Below are 18,985 nucleotides of genomic sequence, written 5' to 3' on the forward strand. Positions count from 1 at the left end.
CAGGGAGATCGTGAGTATCTCGGGGTGCAAGACCCTGGATGATATGACTTCTTGAGCTTGAGAATGAGATATGGACTTGGAGCACATTGGTGTGAAGGAATTAGATTAGTTGCTTATATAGAGGTGTCTCGGGAGAAGACTGTAGATTTCGGATCAACTTTTGAGGGACCATCAAGGTTAGATTCAATACAGTACATGCGGGAAACTACACGTTGGAGTCTTTCGTTTCAAGGGTTTGAGTAAGTGTAGCCCTGAGTTATCCTCGGTTTGTGTCTGAATTATATATTCAAGAGATGTCATATGCCAATTGCATACCGAGAAGCATTAGCGAATAGTGATAGAGCACCTCCCAAATTGCAGGATTAGGAGAGTACAATGTTATCTTGGTTTATTCCAAACTGAGGGGCATCACTAGAAGCACCTGAGGGAGGTGCTAGAGACTTTAACGAGGGAGAGACCTTTTGCAAGGTACTCCAAATGTGAGCTCTGGTTGCGCGAGGTGCATATTCTTGGGCACCTTGTCCATCAGAAGGGCATTCTAGTCGTTCTGGCCGAGATAGAAGTCGTGATGCATTGTGAGATTCTGAGGTCTCCAATTGAGATTTGGAGGTTCCTGGGTCTAGCGGGTTATTCCCGGAGATTTATTCGGATATTTTTTAGAAGTTGTGTGATCTTTTGGATTAGCTGGTGTTGAAACCCTAGCAAGGATAAGCGTGAGTTCTAACAGCTTGGTTATCGGAGGGTAGGAAGAATTGAGAATTTTTCCAGTTTTGGGTGTTGTAGGGAATTAGTTGAATCAAAGTGGGGGAGAATCACCCAAGGATTCCGAAGCAAGAGCGGTTAGGAAGATAGGATAAGTTTCAAATCCTTGTCAAGAAGGAAGAAAACCCAAGTGGCTGTATGATTTGAGGATAGTGTGAAATGGAAGTTCAGAAAAACTTGCCAATAAGGAGATCGCATCCCCATAATATTTGCTAGCAAGCCTTAGGGAATCAGGTTGAGGATTCCAGTCAAGACATGAATACAGTTGAGTGCAGGTCAAGCGTGTGTTCGATCCAGTGTTAGATCGCTTCGAAAATGGGTGTTTTCTAGTAGTGAATGTAATTATAGTGCAAGAATCAATGATAAAAGATCCAAATAAGTTTTGAAAAGTGACGATCTTTATTTTTTGATTAACAATATGTTAAACCTAATTCCTTCCAAACTCAAAAATCATTCTATTACTAGAATAGATGAAATAAATAAAAATGTCAATGTTTAATCATAAAAAAAATGGTGCAAAGAGAAGATTTTTACCTTATAATAGAACGAACAGTTAACCCTCAAATTCTTGGATGATAACCCAATTCCTTCTTTTATAACAATAGACGAATAAAAAGCATAGAATTTTGGAAGAAAAATCCTATAAATTACTAAGATCTAGGATAAATTGCAAAAAAATCAAATCAAATCATTCTTAATTCAAATGATACTCTTGAGCTTCCGTTAAACATGTAAAGGAATCAGAGAAAATAATCGTTTATAACAGACAAAATTACCTAATACCCTGAAGATACAAATGCATATGTTTTTTAATGTGATAGGCAAAAAAATATTCTCAAATATACACAATCCAAAAAATGTTCTCATTTGAATATATATATATATATATATATATATATATATATATATATATATATATATATATATATATATATATAGGGTTAAGTTCAAATGAGAACACTATTTAATGTGAGAACGTGAGAACACTACTTTATGTTACTATTCTACTATGAATTTTGTATATACAACGATATGATATTATTCATCAACAAATATACGAACAATCACACATTAATATTCACATTAAAATTTTGTATGTACAACTTTATGACATTATTCATCACTGAATATAAGAACAATCATATATTTAACATTCACATTAGAATTTACTAAATTACTACATATATATAAAAAATTTATAGTAGAATAGCAATATAAAATTGAATATATTCAAATTATAATTACTACGATACTATAAATATTAAATTGATAGTAGAATAGTAACATAAAGTACTATTCTCACGTTCTCATATTAAATTGTGTTCTCATTTGAACTTAACCATATATATATATATATATATATATATATATATATATATATATATATATATATATATATATATATATATATATATATATATATATATATATATATATATATATATATATATATATATATATATATATAGGGGGGAGTAAGTATATGGTAATTACGGTCGTTAGGATCATAAAGGCACATGTGATCACCTATACATTGCGATACAAAACAAGTTTTCTCACTCAAAAAATATTCATGGACTGTTGAAGGGCACCAAATTACATGGAAGTTCTAGAAGACAAAGAGTCCACAGACATAATGAGCTCCATTGTCACCTTTTAGGGTTTTTGCAGTCGCCATAAGTTAGAACAGGACGGATATATAAAAATCATCTTAAAAATAAAGTTATATTCACGTAAAACAGCCATGTCCTTATAATTAATATAACTGTGTATTTATTTCTGGCATAACTAACTGGGTTGTACTAGAAAACCATCTCAAAAAACAATGTGGTTGATTTTGGGTAATACAAGAATTTTGTATAATTGATATAAAATTGAAGCCGGCCAGATTAATCAGGATTAATCAAGATTTCTTGAAACTATATGTAATAAATAAATAGAAAAATTATATTATAATTCATTAATATATTCAACGGAATTGTAAAATTGATTAATTTTCTCAAGAAATTAATGTAATCTTCAGTTAATGCAAACATTTTTCAAACCGTATATAAATTTAAGATTGGTTCATTTGTTGAACCTGTATATAACCAATAAGTATTACTCAATCCAATGTAATAAAACAAGATTTCATGAAACTGTATATAATGATTCAAATTTATAGCTAGTCTATTCAAAAACTACCAAATTCATGTAAATACAACAATTTCAGAATAATATATGCATATGACTGATTTCACCATAACAAATCAAGATTTATCGCAAGTAATTATCATATAGTTATTTAATAACTAAAGCTTCATAATGATTTTATTCAAAATAATGGCAAATTTTTTCACATAATAATTAATATGTCTCTACATAATTGTGTTTTATATCTAATAAGTCTAGCTAATATTTTCAGTGCTTAAGCAAATATATCATCCATGGCATCTTACCTAAATTTGGCAGCAAACCAGCTACACATTCACACCAACTGTAGACCATTTTGTCTTACCAAAATTAACAAAAATTTCATCTTTTTCGTATGTTGGATTCAAGAGTACCAATTATTCATGTCAGGCAACTGAAACTGTTGTCGGAATATGCTTTCTCCGGGAGCCACCAGCATTGTTTGCTGATGCATCTGTGCTACCGAAACTGTTTGTGGTATCTGGCTAAGTAAACTCCCCATTGACCCGTTGTTTTCCTCGGTGGTTCCTGTCGGCTGTGCTGCCATCGGACTTCCATCCTGGTTATTCTCCGAAGTCAGAAACATCTTGGTGTACGCCGTCGATGATGATGAATTTCCTGTATTACCCTCTTCGTTCCAGAACAACCCTGGTAGTGTTAATCGTCTTGTCTGTAGGAGATTGGAGGTGGTCATGTTATGGTGGTGGTGGTTATTATCGTCGGCGTCGGAGTTGGTACTTAGCATGACGTTCTCGTAAAGAACGTTGGTGTGTTCATGATTCTCCATCATTGTATTATACCCTGTGTAGCCTCCAGTGGGTTTCATTATTCCCTGGTGGTTGAATGACCTACTCGCCGGTGGAGATACCATCATCCCGTTCATCGTCAGATCACTGCCACCGCCGCCGCCATCACTGTCCACCGGTCTCTGCATATTACTCTTCTTGTAGATTCGACACAAAACCCAATCATCCAACTGCGAATTTATCAACCCGATCACACCATCAAACAGTAATCAGAATCTTTTTTAATTATATCCATAATTACTTTTTTGTAAATTATAAGTTTGAATATTCATTTCCGAGAAACGAACCACTACCATGGTTATCTATCGAGCTACAGAAAAGAATCTTCTTTATATCCATAATATTATTTACATCAACAAACTTAAAAGTGTGAATATATTTCAAGAAACAAACCACCACCATGGTTATCGATCACATGTATATAAGATTATAACTGAAAAAACTGAATAGACGACTGATTAATTATTACCCTTAAAGATCCTTTATTTTTCACAGGATCGCAGCCAGGTGGTTTGCAGATGGATTTACCATCAGTGAGTCGATACTCATGCATGATCCAATTCGTTTTAACACCTTTCGGGGGTTTACCTCCATAGAAAACAAGAGCTTTCTTCACACCAACTTTCTGTGTTCCACCAGCCGTCAATACCGGTTTATCAGTTCCGGTGGCTTTCCAGTAACCCGACGTCGCCGCCCTGTTTGGCCGAGCTCCGTTCGGATATTTTCTGTCTCTAGGACTGAAGAAATACCACTCTTGCTCACCAAAAGCCGCCTTAGCTATAAACACAGAAACCAGAAAGTTTAGAAACCCTAATCATAGTAAAACGGAGATCCATGAATAATAAGATGATCACACAAGTAGATGTTGTTATTTATATATATGTGTGTGTGTATACCTGGAAGCTCCCATGGATCAAACTTATAGAGATCAACTTCGGCGATGATGGCCACCGGAAGAGGAGCGGAGGCTGCTTTTTTCTTAAGGTAGTGAACCACCAACTCTTCATCGGTGGGGTGGAAGCGGAACCCCGGCGGCAGGTGTGGTTGTTGTGAAGATGTAGATGAATCAGTACTTTCCATGCTTAAAGATATTCCGATGATCACTTTGTTAGCTTCAGAACTAATCGGAGAAGATCACCGGCATGTTCTTGACGTTAACCAGAGAGAGAGAGAGAGAGAGAGAGAGATATGAAATTAGATATAATAAGTGTGCGTATTACGGACCATGATATTTAAGATGAGGTGAACCGTACATGATCAAGTGTAATACAGCCGTTAGTACGAGGACTATTGTTTGACAGTAATTCTACGCCACGTCACAACTGAGGGGTAGATTAATCATTTTATGTAGGGTTGTAAAGATGTGGAAGATTTACGGATGTAGAGGATGATGATGTAAGAAGGATTTTTGGTGAAGTGAAAGATAGCCAATGAAAATCTGACACGGGTGAATGAGATGGGACACGTGGCTAACGGGGAGCGGATGACGGCGTAAAACGGAGTGGGGACCAGGATTAATGAGATCTTTTATATGTGGGCGAGATATTTATCGACGGAACCCATGCATGATGTTGTAAATAAGTTTAAATGTTTTGATATTTTAATTACCTGTGCCACATAAAAAGAAAACGGATAATTACAGAAACAGGAAAACGGGAGGGTGATGAATATTGAATATTGAATATTGATATTGAATTATAAATATGTTTACATTCAACAAATATATCCATTTTATAATAAAAAAAAATGATTTAAAAAAAAAAAAAAAGACATTTCCTTCTATAATTTTCAAAAGAAAAACCAAATAGATAAATTGAGTAAACTAATTAATATAAAATAGATTTATTTTATTTTGGTTTTCAAAAATAGCTATTTATATACATATAATTTCACCATACTTCAATCAAAATTTGGATTTTATGCCTTAATATCGATTATAGTACACATTTAAGTAAAAAAAAAAAGAAGTTATTTTTATTGTAAATTCCGCAAATGTTCATCACGTTTCAGATTTCTTTTTGAAATTTCATAGTATTTTTTCAAGCTTTGAAATTTTAGTCTAGAATCTGATTTTTCAATCCGAAATATAGTGTTTTTTTTGTTACAATTGTTTTTTAGTCCGGAATGCCAATTCGGGACCAAATGATTGTTTTTTCCTAAATACATATTTTTTGGTTATTATATATATATATATATATATATATATATATATATATATATATATATATATATATATATATATATATATATATATATATATATATATATATATATATATATATATATCATGGTTGTAAAAATCTTTATAGACGGCTGATTAATCGGCGCTTGGTGGCCTTCAACCACCTACGAATAAGTGTTAGTATGTTAATTAATCAACCTTGGTCAATATTGATCAAAATCGGTCCAATTTGGTCCAAATCGGACTAAATCGGACCAACTTGGACACCAATAGTGATTCCAGCCCACTCTAAAGTCGTCGGGACAATGGTGCCAACAACCCAAAGAATAATTGTTTTATATTTTGATGGGGATTGTCGCTCCTTTTTTATAGAATATTTCTACCTATTATTTTCCCACACCAGCGATGTGGGATGTGGGAGTGGTGGTTGAATATCTCTTCTTCTCTTCTTCTTAGTTCACGTAATAGGTGGTTGAAGGTTTGAGCTTCAGTTTTCAATGGTGGTTTAACTTCTCAATTGCTAGTGGGGTTCCTTCCCATTTTGCCATTCCATCACATTCAATCTAAGCTCCGGCTCCTCCAGCGACTACAACTTTGACTCCTCACCTGCTCGCCACCATAGCCACCCTCTCCGACTTCTGCCCTTGTCTCTGTTGTTCAGTCTTCTGCCATCATCTTTTGCCATGAATATGTTTCCGGGAACTGTACTCAAAGCATTAGGAGTGTATTGTTAAGGTAATTCTTTATTGAGTTCTCAAAGGATTTGCCATCATCTCCGACTTCACACCTATTTCGAAGTTTGTGTAATTGAATATGTTTCTCAGGTTCATTGTTAAGGTTGAGTTCACACCTAGTTCACAACTATTTCACGAGATTGTCGTTTCTCAAGTTCATTGTAATTGAATGTCATAGGATGTTTCTGCAACTGAATGTTATAGGATATTTTTGCATAATCGTTGTGAGTTCTACTTGAGAAAATCCTCACAGAGTTCATTGACCCACACAAGCTGTTTGATGAAAATCCTTACAGAGTTCATTGTTGTTCTTGGTGGAAGTAGACATAATTGTTGATTAAGGACTTCAATATGATGAATCTTTTTCTTAATTCCTAACTTTGCTCTTGATTATTATCCAAATCAAGGCCTTCAACATTTGAAACCCTTACAAACCATGAGCGCAACTATGATGATATAAACCGCAGTTGGCAACACTGGTGCTATCAAGATCTTGGTGAATAAAAACCATAAGCTTTTGTATGTTGAATAACAAGGAAGGCAGATGCCTTTTCAAGTAGATGGCACCACAATTTCTTTGATACCTTAATCTATAATTGTGAAATGTTCAATTGTTATTTATTTATTGTTATTGTGAAATGTTGAATTGTTATAATTTTATATTTATTAATGTTATATTCTTAGGATTAATGTTATATTTATTAATTTTTTAATAATTAATTGTCTCCGATTAATCCCCGCCTAGCCGATTAATCATTTGATCCCAGTCCACCACCGAACTACCGCCGAACGATTTCTCCAACATTCACACACACACACAAATATATATATATATATATATATATATATATATATATATATATATATATATATATATATATATATATATATATATATATATATATATATGAACACACTTAAGGGAAATATCGAGTATAAATTTTACACACCATATAAACACACACAATACCCCCCCCCCCCCCCCCCCTCCATCATTTAGTACCATAATCTAGATAACCTGCAAAATAAAATATTAGATTATTTAGAAGTAGAACTCACAACGTATATAAAAGGATCATTAGTCCTTACTGCTAAAAATAAAATTAAATGTAACTTTTGATAAAGATCATTAATATAGTTTTAATTCTATAGACATTTGTTTAAATATAATAATAGACCTACTTATTAATATACCAAATAATTTAGAAAGTAAAATAAAAAAAATTAAAATAGTTTAGCTATACTTTATAAAGGCCTAAATATTTTAGCTAAAAAATTAGATTATATTAATAATTAAAATAATACTATACTAGATATAACAATTTCATACAAAATCGATGATAAAACTTTAAAGAAATTTTAAATTGTTTAATAGAAAAAAGAGAAAACCAAAAATACTCATAAAATAATCAAGCGATATAAAAGGCGATATTAAAATGTTAACAGAACAAATACAATCTTTGCTACTAAAACCAATAGGATTTGAAAACTTAACAAGAAAAATTGTTAAAACATAAAAAATACATTTTGGCTTTATAATCCGACTTTAGGTTCTTCTTTGTTGCAATGGTTATTGTCTAACTTCTTGCTAGTTTTCTAATAAAAAATATGTCGATAAAAAAATCACGCACACAACCTTTTAGTTTTAGTATTACAATAAAAGATTAACGAAGAGTTATCTTGCAAAAGTGTAAGCAAAACTCCTAAAAATATTATAAGTAGAATAGCAAGTAAACCTCAAGAATATGATGTTAATCTAGAAGAATTAATTGAACCTTAACAAGATTCTAATAGATTTCAAACTCATTGTTTATAACTATTAAAAACATAAATAATATACAATAAATGATATTCTTAGAATACTACCTAATTTTATGGAAATAACATAAAATTAGTTATGAAACCATTATTCAGTTTATTAAAGACCAATTTAAAATATTAAATATAAACTACAAGGAAGGAGAAAATAATTTAAAACAAAAAATTTTAAAATTTATCTATTTAGGAATAATAGTTATCATAACTAAAGGATTAATGAGAAAAAAATTAAGTTGTAAAGTTTTTATTACATTATTTGACAATACAATTAAAGATATAACGAAAAATATGATTGCTAGCACAAAAGTAGATATGCATAGTAATATAGGAATAATATATTGTGGTCTAGATTTTTTAATAACTATCAAAGAATTGTATAAATATATAAAATTAAGAATCCACACAAAAGGATACCAAGAAGATGATTTTGGAGATAATTACTACTGTTGTAAAAATCCTGACTACGTCCCGATTAATCTTCGATTAATCCCTAGGCGCTATTCGACCGATTAGAGAGCACCAAACGATTAATCCCTACATACACAATAAGTGAAACATTATAAAATGATGAAGTTTTAACATTTTAAAGAAGTTTTATTTCAATGGAAACTATTTGAGACATGATTAGTATTGTATTAATCATATTAACCTATTTTGTTATCATATTAGTGGTATTTACGAACTTTGATATGACATTAGTCGTATTTAATTTTTTAAAATTCAACAAATTAGCAATTAATGGTCCCTGATTAATCCCCCGATAAATCTCCGTCTAGCCGATTAAGCCCTTGACGTCAGTCCACCGACTAGCTAACGTCAAACGTTTTTTACAACCTTGAATTACTAATAATTTTTATGAATTTTAGGAAGATGTTCATCCATGTCTACTACAAAATACAAAATCTTTAGAGATAATGTAGTAAATTTAATAAGTAATAAAGGAATTAATATGGTAAAACCTAATGAATTTTACACAGAAACTCTTGCTAGATTAAAATGACGTATTAGTAAATTAACTCATGATACTTCACCATTTATGGTACCAGATGAAGTAGTAACATATACAGATAGGTTAGGAAAAACAAGCTTAAGATTTTCCTATTACAACTTAATTCCTAATCAAGAATTTAAAGAAACATGTCAAAATAGAAATACCAAAAGATAAAGAAAAAAATTATATTTCTAAAAGAATTAAAAATTAAATTAAACATATAAGAACTTCTTCAATTTGAAGGCTAAATGTTTTTAAATAAACAAATAAGTGAAATGAATATTTATATTATGATAATATAGGAAACATTGTTTTAAAAGGTAATAATATAATAGAAGAAGAATTAATATTTTCTGATAATAGATAAAATATTTCAGAAATAACTTATCAAAAAGAATTACAAAATATAGATATAAAAAAGGTTAGTTATAAAGTTCTTTTCAGTTGTCATGAGGGAAACTGAGAACAAAATTATGCTTTTTGCACTAAGGGAGAATGATATTTATATGGTTTGATTTTATTGGCTTAGACATTGATACTTTATCTTGTTTTTGCTTCATGATTTGCTACTCTTAAATTTCTGAACATGAGTTGCTACACTTTTAGTTTATTTTTAATTTTGTGCATTAAATTTTCATTTATTACTTTACCAAAAGAGTATACATTGTACATACACATTTTACTACTAACATTGCGAATGTTCGTTCTTCTCTTTCCTCTGTATGTCTTAGGACCTTCTGTGTCCATCTCAATATTGATCTCAATTGATTAAAATCAATGTGTAATTCCTTTAATGCATCACCTTCCTTGAAATATCTAGTTGATGCTCACTCTGCATCTTTTCTTCAATACTAATTGCCCTCTCAATGATGCAGATGCTCACACTTATGAGATCAAATGGGGGATAATTATGCCACCAAGTGTTCTTCTGGACACATATATCTTCTATCTTGAACATACTATTTTGGTTGCAATGATATCAAGTGGAATTTGGTGACATATCATGGCTAAATTCCATTAACATTGTCATTATCTCTCTATCACCTCAAAGATCAAAAGGCATCTTCAAAATGACATTGATCCCACTTTTTCTTCCTTCATGGATCACAATGAATGGAACTTTCGAGTATTGTCTTGGTGAATCTCATAACTCAAATGTTACAAATATTGGATCCTTCTAACTTGTTGCTTACAAAAACTAGTTCATGTTCTTCTTTTGTTCTTGGTGAACAGGAATCTTGGAATCAATCTGTAGAATCTCAATGATTAAAGGCATTCTCTCTCTCTCTCTCTCTCTCTCTCTCTCTGTTTATTGTGAATTTTATTTTTATGTGATATGGTCGATCTTGTTTGTTCTCTTTTATAGCCAAAATTTAAGTGCCAAATATCTCGGAAAATGGAAGTGCATTTATGAACTTTCAATTCTAAAGGTTTGACAGAAAAAGTATATATCACCTTTCTGAAAAAGCTACACCTATTTCGCCGCTTAGAGTACTTTCTTGTTTGACTAACTTTTTTTTTTGGTATTTGTATATTAGTTTCTAAGAGAATCTAATGGAGGCTATTCTAATCCTAGTATGCAACTTTTGACACATCATCGTCCCTAGAAGTATGTTGTTGTATGTGATAAAGATCTCTCTAAGTTTCTCATCAACGAGACCATCTACCGAGAACATTGAGTCACCCTATCATGCTGATTGTTTAGCATTGTCAAAACTTTCAAAGTGATATTGCCATGTCCAATTATAAAAAATTGATAAAAAGGTGCAGGTGTTTATTCTTAGTTAATTATCCTACCTGACCTTGTCCCTAGAAGCATGCTTGCCGTATGCATCAAGTCTTATGTTCTACTAAAACATTAAGCATAATCCAATGGATTACACCGATTACACAGTCATCAGCGTAAGAGTTACGTGTCTGGTTCTTTAATGAAAAATGGTTATTCATGTCCCTGACCCCCTAATCTGAGTTATAACATGGTTCAATTATAAGTTAACAGTGGATCTTTGATTCTAGACTACAACTTACTCTATAATAGGAAAGTTTAAACCACTTCTTTTTTGTGACAACCCGAAACTTTCATTATACAAACATCGTCTATTCAATAGAAGCAAGTCAAATTTATGTAAATTTCAGACTTGTCCGAACAAGTTTGTGTACATTAGGGTTTACGTTTCTGGACATATCCGGACATCGGATGCTCCTATGATCGTGAAACTTGAACACTGTAGGTTTCACAATGTGATAGTCCGACTTCCAGAATAAAAATATTTTCTGTCAAAATATTTCTGGACTATAAATAGTTTTCAGAACTAAATTAGTTCATTATTCACAATTCCAACTAGAGAAAAGCCAATTCTCTCTGACGGATCTTCGGGTTTTCATCCCGGATTGTGAGTCTGCTTTCCTAAACATGTTTCCGCCATTCTTGGTTTTGGGGTGTGACAGATTGGTATCAGAGCATTGTTTATAGTGAATCAAGTGTATCAACCCATAAAAGATATACTAAACTATAAACCCATTTGGGATTAAAACACTCTGACCAAGAGTCTATACTTAAAATACTAAAATATTTAATTAAGTATACTAATCTACATTCATACTAAAACCAGTGTCACAACGACAAGAACAAAAGTATTGCGATTGTTAAATATCACAGGTAAGCTCGGGGATATATGGTCAGTCCTGGGAATGGCATAGCCTGATCAACTATGCTGGTCCGAGGAGTGATTAGCATATGCCCTAGAATGGTTGTGATGTGTTAACAAGTCTAAAAACTTACCAACAATACTACAAGAAGATTCAATAGAACTTAAACTTAAAATACTATAGGAGTATTTTGTACTACCAACTACTTGTATACTACATCTTTATACCTCTTCTCGCGTAAATTTAGATGGCTGGATTCCATCACGGCGACCCGTACTTTCCAAATGAAGGCAACGCAGGATGGCTCGAAGCAGAGTCTGATGATGAGCACCCAATCCCATTGGATGATCACCAAGCTGAAGGCTTCTCAGATGGATCAGACTCTGATCCTGAAGTCAACAACCTACCTCTAGTAGGTCAAGCCCCGAACAACAACCCTCGACCAGCTTTTCTAGGTCCCACTCCCTTGTGGGTACATCGCTTGAATCGCTGGAGTGACGAACAGGGTCAACCCTTACCATACTTTGGGGACCGAACCTTTTACAACGTCAACGATGGTGGTTCTGCTGACCGGGCTCTACCCGTCCTTATTCGTAGGGTATCTCGTAATGTAGAGCAAGGTCGAGCAGCTATCGACCGGGTCGTGGAGATTGATGCCAACTATGGTGTCAATACAGTCCGCATTCGCCGTCTTGAAGAAGATATGGAACAGACCCGGAGAACCAATGAAGCTCTGCAACAACGTCTGATTGCCTCTCAAGCCGAAGTCATGGAACTTCGAGCTCGTCAAAGAACTCATGAACGACACCTTCAAGAGGTGGTACATCAATTGAGAGACCTCAGGGTTCTCCCGAGGAATACTCATCGCCGTTAAATGATGTCTAGTACATCATTATCCTTTGGGTTAAGAATCAGTCTTTTAACATCTGTGCTCTAAGTAGCACTTATCAGTAAAATATTCCTAACTTTCAGTACTCTAATTAGGAATCTAGGAACTGTCAAACTTTCTGTATGGTATAATGTAAGACCTACTACTAGGTCAATTTTCATTGAACTCATTACATCAGTAATACCAGTGTTATTGACAACTACCTACATTGTGGGATGAATCTTTACATTTGGATTTCCCTACACATCTTTCCGTTATGAACACAAACACTCATTCATTTGTTGGGTTATGGTTAGTTAGCCCATGGATCATTGCACATTGCTTACAAATTGATTCTTACTACTTTTCTCATCTTTATAAACTTATAGTTGAAAGATGCCTCCTCGTAAATCTCCGAGGGCTAGGAATAATCCAGTGCCTCCACCTGCAGTCATCGATACTGCCGCTCTGAACGCTGCCGTAGCTGCAGCAGTGGCAACTGCCATGGCTCAGTATCATTCATCAGATGCTAGCAGAGGTGGAACCCCAGTTAACTCTATTCCGGTTGAAACTCCTGTGCGCTCGCGAGAGTGCTCTTATAAGGATTTCACCAACTGTAAGCCGAAACCCTTTCATGGGACCGGCGGAGTCATTGCTCTTTCGCAATGGTTCGAGAAGACTGAATCTGTCTTCGAAATCTGTTCGTGCCCTGCTGCATCCAAAGTGAAATATGCCGCATGCACATTCGAGGGCAAAGCCCTAACGTGGTGGAACGGCCACGTTAAATCTCTAACTCTCGTCGTGGCCAACGACATAGGCTGGGATACGATGAAGGACCTCATGATTGAGGAATACTGCCCGCGCGGCGAAGTCCAGAAGTTGGAACATGAACTCTGGAATCTGACCATGAAAGGCACCAACGTGATCGCTTACACTGCCCGATTTAGCGAACTGGTGGCTCTATGCCCCAACATGGTTCCCACTGAGGGGAAGAAGATAGAAAGGTACATTTGGGGGCTAGTTCCTCCGTATCAGGGGAATGTCTTAGCATCCAACCCCGCTACCTTCGACAGTGCCAAGCGTTTGGCACAACGACTCATTGACCATGGAGTCAAAACCCCTACAACCACAACAACCCTAGCCATCTCAGAACCATCCAAACCCGCTGACACCAAGCGGAAGTTCTGGGATGACAAGAAGAGGCAGTGAACTGCCAAAAAGCAGCAAACTGTGGCTGTGTATGCCGCGGGAGCCCCTACTGCTACTGCACCGACAAAGCAGTATGCTGGAAGTTTGCCTAAGTGCAACAAATGCAACTTCCACCACAACGGCCCCTGCCGTGAAATGCAGTGCTCTAACTGCAACAGGAAAGGACACACTGTCCGTTTCTGTAAATTACCTGCACAACCGATCTCGCAAGTCCCTGGCTCAGGCGCGAGCCCAACTTGCTATGGATGTGGCGAAACAGGCCACTACAAGAGGGACTGCCCGAAAGCGAGAAATACTGGCGGAGCAGGGAGGGTACTAGCAATAGGCCACGGGGAAGCAGTCGCTGACCCGACAGTGGTGACTGGTACGTTCCTCCTCGATAACTCCTATGCATGCATTCTATTCGATAGTGGAGCGGAGCGAAGCTTCGTGAACCACAAATTTGCTCGCATGCTTAAACCACAACCACACGCACTTAAAGAACAATTCACAGTAGAAATGGCTAACGGCAAAACAGAAAACACCAGTAGCATATACTTAGGATGTATCCTAACCCTAGATAACCACTCATTCCCAATCGACCTCATGCCGGTCTCAATAAAAAGTTTCGACGTCATCATCGGCATGGATTGGTTGAGTCTTCATCGCGCCGACATCATGTGCTTCGAGAAAGCAGTCCGACTAAACCTTCCGTCTAACGAAACTCGTATAGTCTACGGCGACAAACCAGGTGCGAGTCTTCGCATTATATCAAGTATTCATGCACATAAATATATGCGCAAAGAATACCACGCATTCCTTGCTCACGTCGTCGACACGAACCTCGAAACGAAAGAACTCAAGAACATTCCTATAGTGAGCGACTTTCCCGACATTTTCCCAGAAGAACTACCTGGATTACCTCCGCAACGACAGGTCGAGTTCCGAATCGACTTAGTCCCAGGAGCTACCCCAGTAGCCAAGTCGCCCTACCGATTAGCACCTGCAGAAATGCAAGAATTATCCGGTCAACTTAACGAACTGCTCAGTAAGGGTTTCATAAGACCAAGCTTCTCACCTTGGGGAGCACCGGTCTTGTTCGTTAAGAAGAAAGACGGATCATTCCGTATGTGTATTGACTATAGAGAACTCAACAAACTGACGGTCAAAAATCGTTACCCTCTGCCTCGCATAGACGATTTATTTGACCAACTGCAAGGGGCGAACTATTTTTCAAAAATTGATCTAAGATCCGGATATCACCAGTTACGAGTGCAAGAGGAGGATGTTCCAAAGACAGCCTTCCGAACTCGTTACGGACACTACGAGTTCGTGGTGATGCCATTCGGATTGACCAATGCGCCAGCAGTTTTCATGGATTCGATGAACAGAGTATGCCGACCTTACTTGGATCAATTCGTCATCATTTTCATTGACGACATCCTGATCTACTCTCGAAGTAAGGAAGAGCATGGCGATCACCTCCGACTAGTTTTAGGAACCTTACGAACGAAGAAACTTTATGCGAAGTTCTCGAAATGTGAATTTTGGATCCGAAGAGTCGAATTCTTAGGACACGTGGTAAGCGAAGAGGGAATCCACGTGGACCCCTCCAAAATTAAAGCCATTGAGAACTGGTCAGCACCGAAGACGCCGACAGAAATTCGTCAATTTCTGGGTCTTGCTGGCTACTACCGCAGATTCATTCAAAACTTCTCCCGAATAGCGAAACCTCTTACGACCCTGACCCAGAAAGGCGTGGCCTTTGACTGGGAAGAGAAACAAGAAAGAGCATTCCAAACGCTCAAACGAGCCTTGTGCACCGCGCCAATACTATCTCTCCCCGAAGGGATAGAAGACTTCGTAGTCTATTGCGATGCATCGAACCAAGGGCTCGGGTGTGTTCTAATGCAACGAGGTAAGGTCATCGCCTACGCCTCCCGACAGTTGAAGACACACGAAGTTAACTATACGACACACGATCTTGAACTGGGAGCAGTGGTGTTTGCTCTGAAGATCTGGAGACACTACTTGTATGGAACGAAGAGCACTATCTTTACCGACCACAAGAGTTTACAACACATATTCGATCAGAAGGAGCTCAACATGAGACAACGACGATGGGTCGAGCTACTCAGTGATTACGAATGCGATATTCGTTATCATCCGGGTAAAGCCAACGTAGTAGCAGACGCCCTGAGTCGGAAAGAATATTCTGGTCGCAAGGTCAAGTCATTATCAATAACCATCCATTCACACTTGTCTAACCAAATTCAGGCAGCACAACTTGAAGCCATGAAACCTGAAAATGTGACGGGTGAATCCCTTAGAGGAATGGACAAGAACTTAGAAGCCAAGGGTGACGGAGCCTTATACTTCATGAATCGGATTTGGACACCGAAACACGGTGGTTTCCGAGACCTAGTCATGACCGAGGCGCACAACACTCGGTATTCCGTCCACCCAGGTTCAGATAAGATGTATCTGGATCTTAAAAAGCTTTACTGGTGGCCTAATATGAAAGCAGAGATTGCTACCTTCGTAAGTAAATGCCTTACTTGCGCAAAGGTAAAGGTCGAGTACCAGAAGCCCTCCGGTTTACTACAACAACCAGAGATCCCGGAATGGAAGTGGGAGCGGATCACTATGGATTTCATAACCAAGTTGCCCAAGACAACGGGTGGACTTGATACCATATGGGTCGTCGTCGATAGACTGACCAAGTCTGCACACTTCCTGCCTATCAAAGAAACCGACAAGATGGAGAAACTTACGAGAACATACATTAGGGAAATTGTACGGTTGCATGGTGTACCTATATCCATTATCTCCGATCGAGATAGTAGGTTCACTTCAAGATTTTGGCAATCACTACAACATTCCCTAGGAACAAGGCTGGATATGAGCACAGCCTACCATCCACAGACTGACGGACAGAGTGAGAGAACGATCCAGACTTTAGAAGATATGTTGCGTGCTTGTGTAATTGACTTTGGAAAAGCGTGGGATACTCATTTACCCCTCGTCGAATTTTCATACAACAACAGTTATCACACGAGCATAAAAGCAGCACCATTTGAAGCTCTCTACGGCCGTAAGTGCAGATCCCCTCTGTGCTGGGCTGAGGTGGGTGATACCCAACTAGCGAGAGGGCAAGCTTCCGACAGTACTCTCACTGGTCCGGAAATCATTCGGGAAACGACAGAGAAGATCGTTCAGATTCGTGAACGATTGAAAGCCTCTAGAGACCGACAAAAGAGCTACGCAGATAAACGCAGAAAACCTTTGGAATTTCAGGTGGGAGACCGAGTCCTTCTCAAAGTCTCACCCTGGAAGGGCTTGATACACTTCGGTAAGCGTGGGAAGCTTAATCCTAGGTACATAGGGCCTTTCGAGATTCTTGCAAGAGTCGGCCCCGTAGCTTACAAACTTGATCTACCCGACACACTTCGTAACGTACATTCTACATTCCACGTATCTAACTTGAAAAAGTGTCTGTCCGACGAGACTCTCGTAATCCCACTCGATGAGATCGAGATCAACGAGAGCCTCAACTTCGTGGAAGAACCTGTAGAGATCATGGACCGTGAGGTCAAGCAGACGAAGCAAAGCCGTATCCCTATCGTGAAGGTTCGCTGGAACGCCAAGCGAGGACCCGAATTCACCTGGGAACGCGAGGATCAGAAGAAACTGAAACATCCTCATCTCTTCGCTTAGTTATTTGTAACTTCTTATATGCTTAAATTCTAATTTCGGGACGAAATTCCTTCTAACGGGGGGATGATGTGACAACCCGAAACTTTCATTATACAAACATCGTCTATTCAATAGAAGCAAGTCCAATTCATGTAAATTTCAGACTTGTCCGAACAAGTTTGTGTACATTAGGGTTTACGTTTCTGGACATATCCGGACATCGGATGCTCCTATGATCGTGAAACTTGAACACTGTAGGTTTCACAATGTTATAGTCTGACTTCCAGAATAAAAATATTTTCTGTAAAAATATTTCTGGACTATAAATAGTTTTCAGAACTAAATTAGTTCATTATTCACAATTCCAACTAGAGAAAAGCCAATTCTCTCTGACGGATCTTCGGGTTTTCATCCCGGATTGTGAGTCTGCTTTCCTAAACATGTTTTAATACTCGATATATGCTTTATAACATCATTTGTAAGTCCAAAACACAAGATCCGTGAGTTTACCGCCCAAGAACGTTCTTGGGGAGTAAACTCCAAAACGGAGCCCAATGGCTTCCTAGTCCCGAGTCCGTGTTAGGCAACTTGTTTAGGGGATAGAATATGATCTTATTGGACTAAAAAGCAGCCAAGAACCCCAAGTTATTGGAGTTTACGGCCAAGGAACATCCTTGGGCCGTAAACCCCTTTTCAAAGGGCAAACATGCCCTAACTTGCCTCCTTGAGCCTTGAGACCTTAACTACAAATGCTTATGACTATCTTGGACACCAAAACACATCAAAATCTTAGGGTTTTAGGAGTTTATGGCCAAGAAAGGATCTTGGGCCGTAAACCCCTTTTTGTGGGACAAAATCCTTCCAAACAACCCTAAAAGCCTTAAGACATTTAGCTTGAACACATGGGACTTGAAAGGGGAACAAAAGGCTTCATATTCACTCATTTATATGAGTTTATGGCCAAGGAACATCTCTTGGGCCGTAAACTCCAAGCTAAGTCCCAAATGTGTGCATCTTGTCCCCATTAGCCTTAGGTAAAATCATGGAAGCCATCCTTGATGTCTAAGAGCCTCAAAACAATTAAAACCCATCACCCATAAGAGTTTACGGCCATAAACT

At 36.9% G+C, this 18,985-nt stretch overlaps 1 protein-coding gene across 1 annotated transcript; it reads right to left on the reverse strand.

Annotated features, from left to right (window-relative positions):
• Nucleotides 1-3,064: 3,064 nt before the first annotated feature.
• LOC145017157 (NAC transcription factor 56-like) lies at nucleotides 3,065-5,036 on the reverse strand. Its single transcript, XM_078975233.1, has 3 exons — nucleotides 4,637-5,036; nucleotides 4,210-4,517; nucleotides 3,065-3,910 (listed from the first exon to the last, which is right to left on the reverse strand). The coding sequence occupies exons 1-3, from the start codon at nucleotides 4,818-4,820 to the stop codon at nucleotides 3,299-3,301; spliced, it is 1,104 nt and encodes a 367-aa protein (XP_078831359.1). The 5' UTR covers nucleotides 4,821-5,036; the 3' UTR covers nucleotides 3,065-3,298.
• Nucleotides 5,037-18,985: the final 13,949 nt, after the last annotated feature.

The sequence above is a fragment of the Lactuca saligna genome, chromosome 9, assembly GCF_052625555.1.
Source record: "Lactuca saligna cultivar CGN05327 chromosome 9, ASM5262555v1, whole genome shotgun sequence".
Classification (NCBI taxonomy): Eukaryota; Viridiplantae; Streptophyta; class Magnoliopsida; order Asterales; family Asteraceae; genus Lactuca; species Lactuca saligna.

Coding starts and splice junctions, on each gene's coding strand:
- LOC145017157 (XM_078975233.1), bottom strand. CDS start 4,820: ATGGAAAGTACTGATTCATCTACATCTTCACAACAACCACACCTGCCG. Junction 4,518..4,636: donor TGATCCATGGGAGCTTCCAG/GTATACACACAC, acceptor CTGTGTTTATAG/CTAAGGCGGCTTTTGGTGAG. Junction 3,911..4,209: donor AAAATAAAGGATCTTTAAGG/GTAATAATTAAT, acceptor ATAAATTCGCAG/TTGGATGATTGGGTTTTGTG.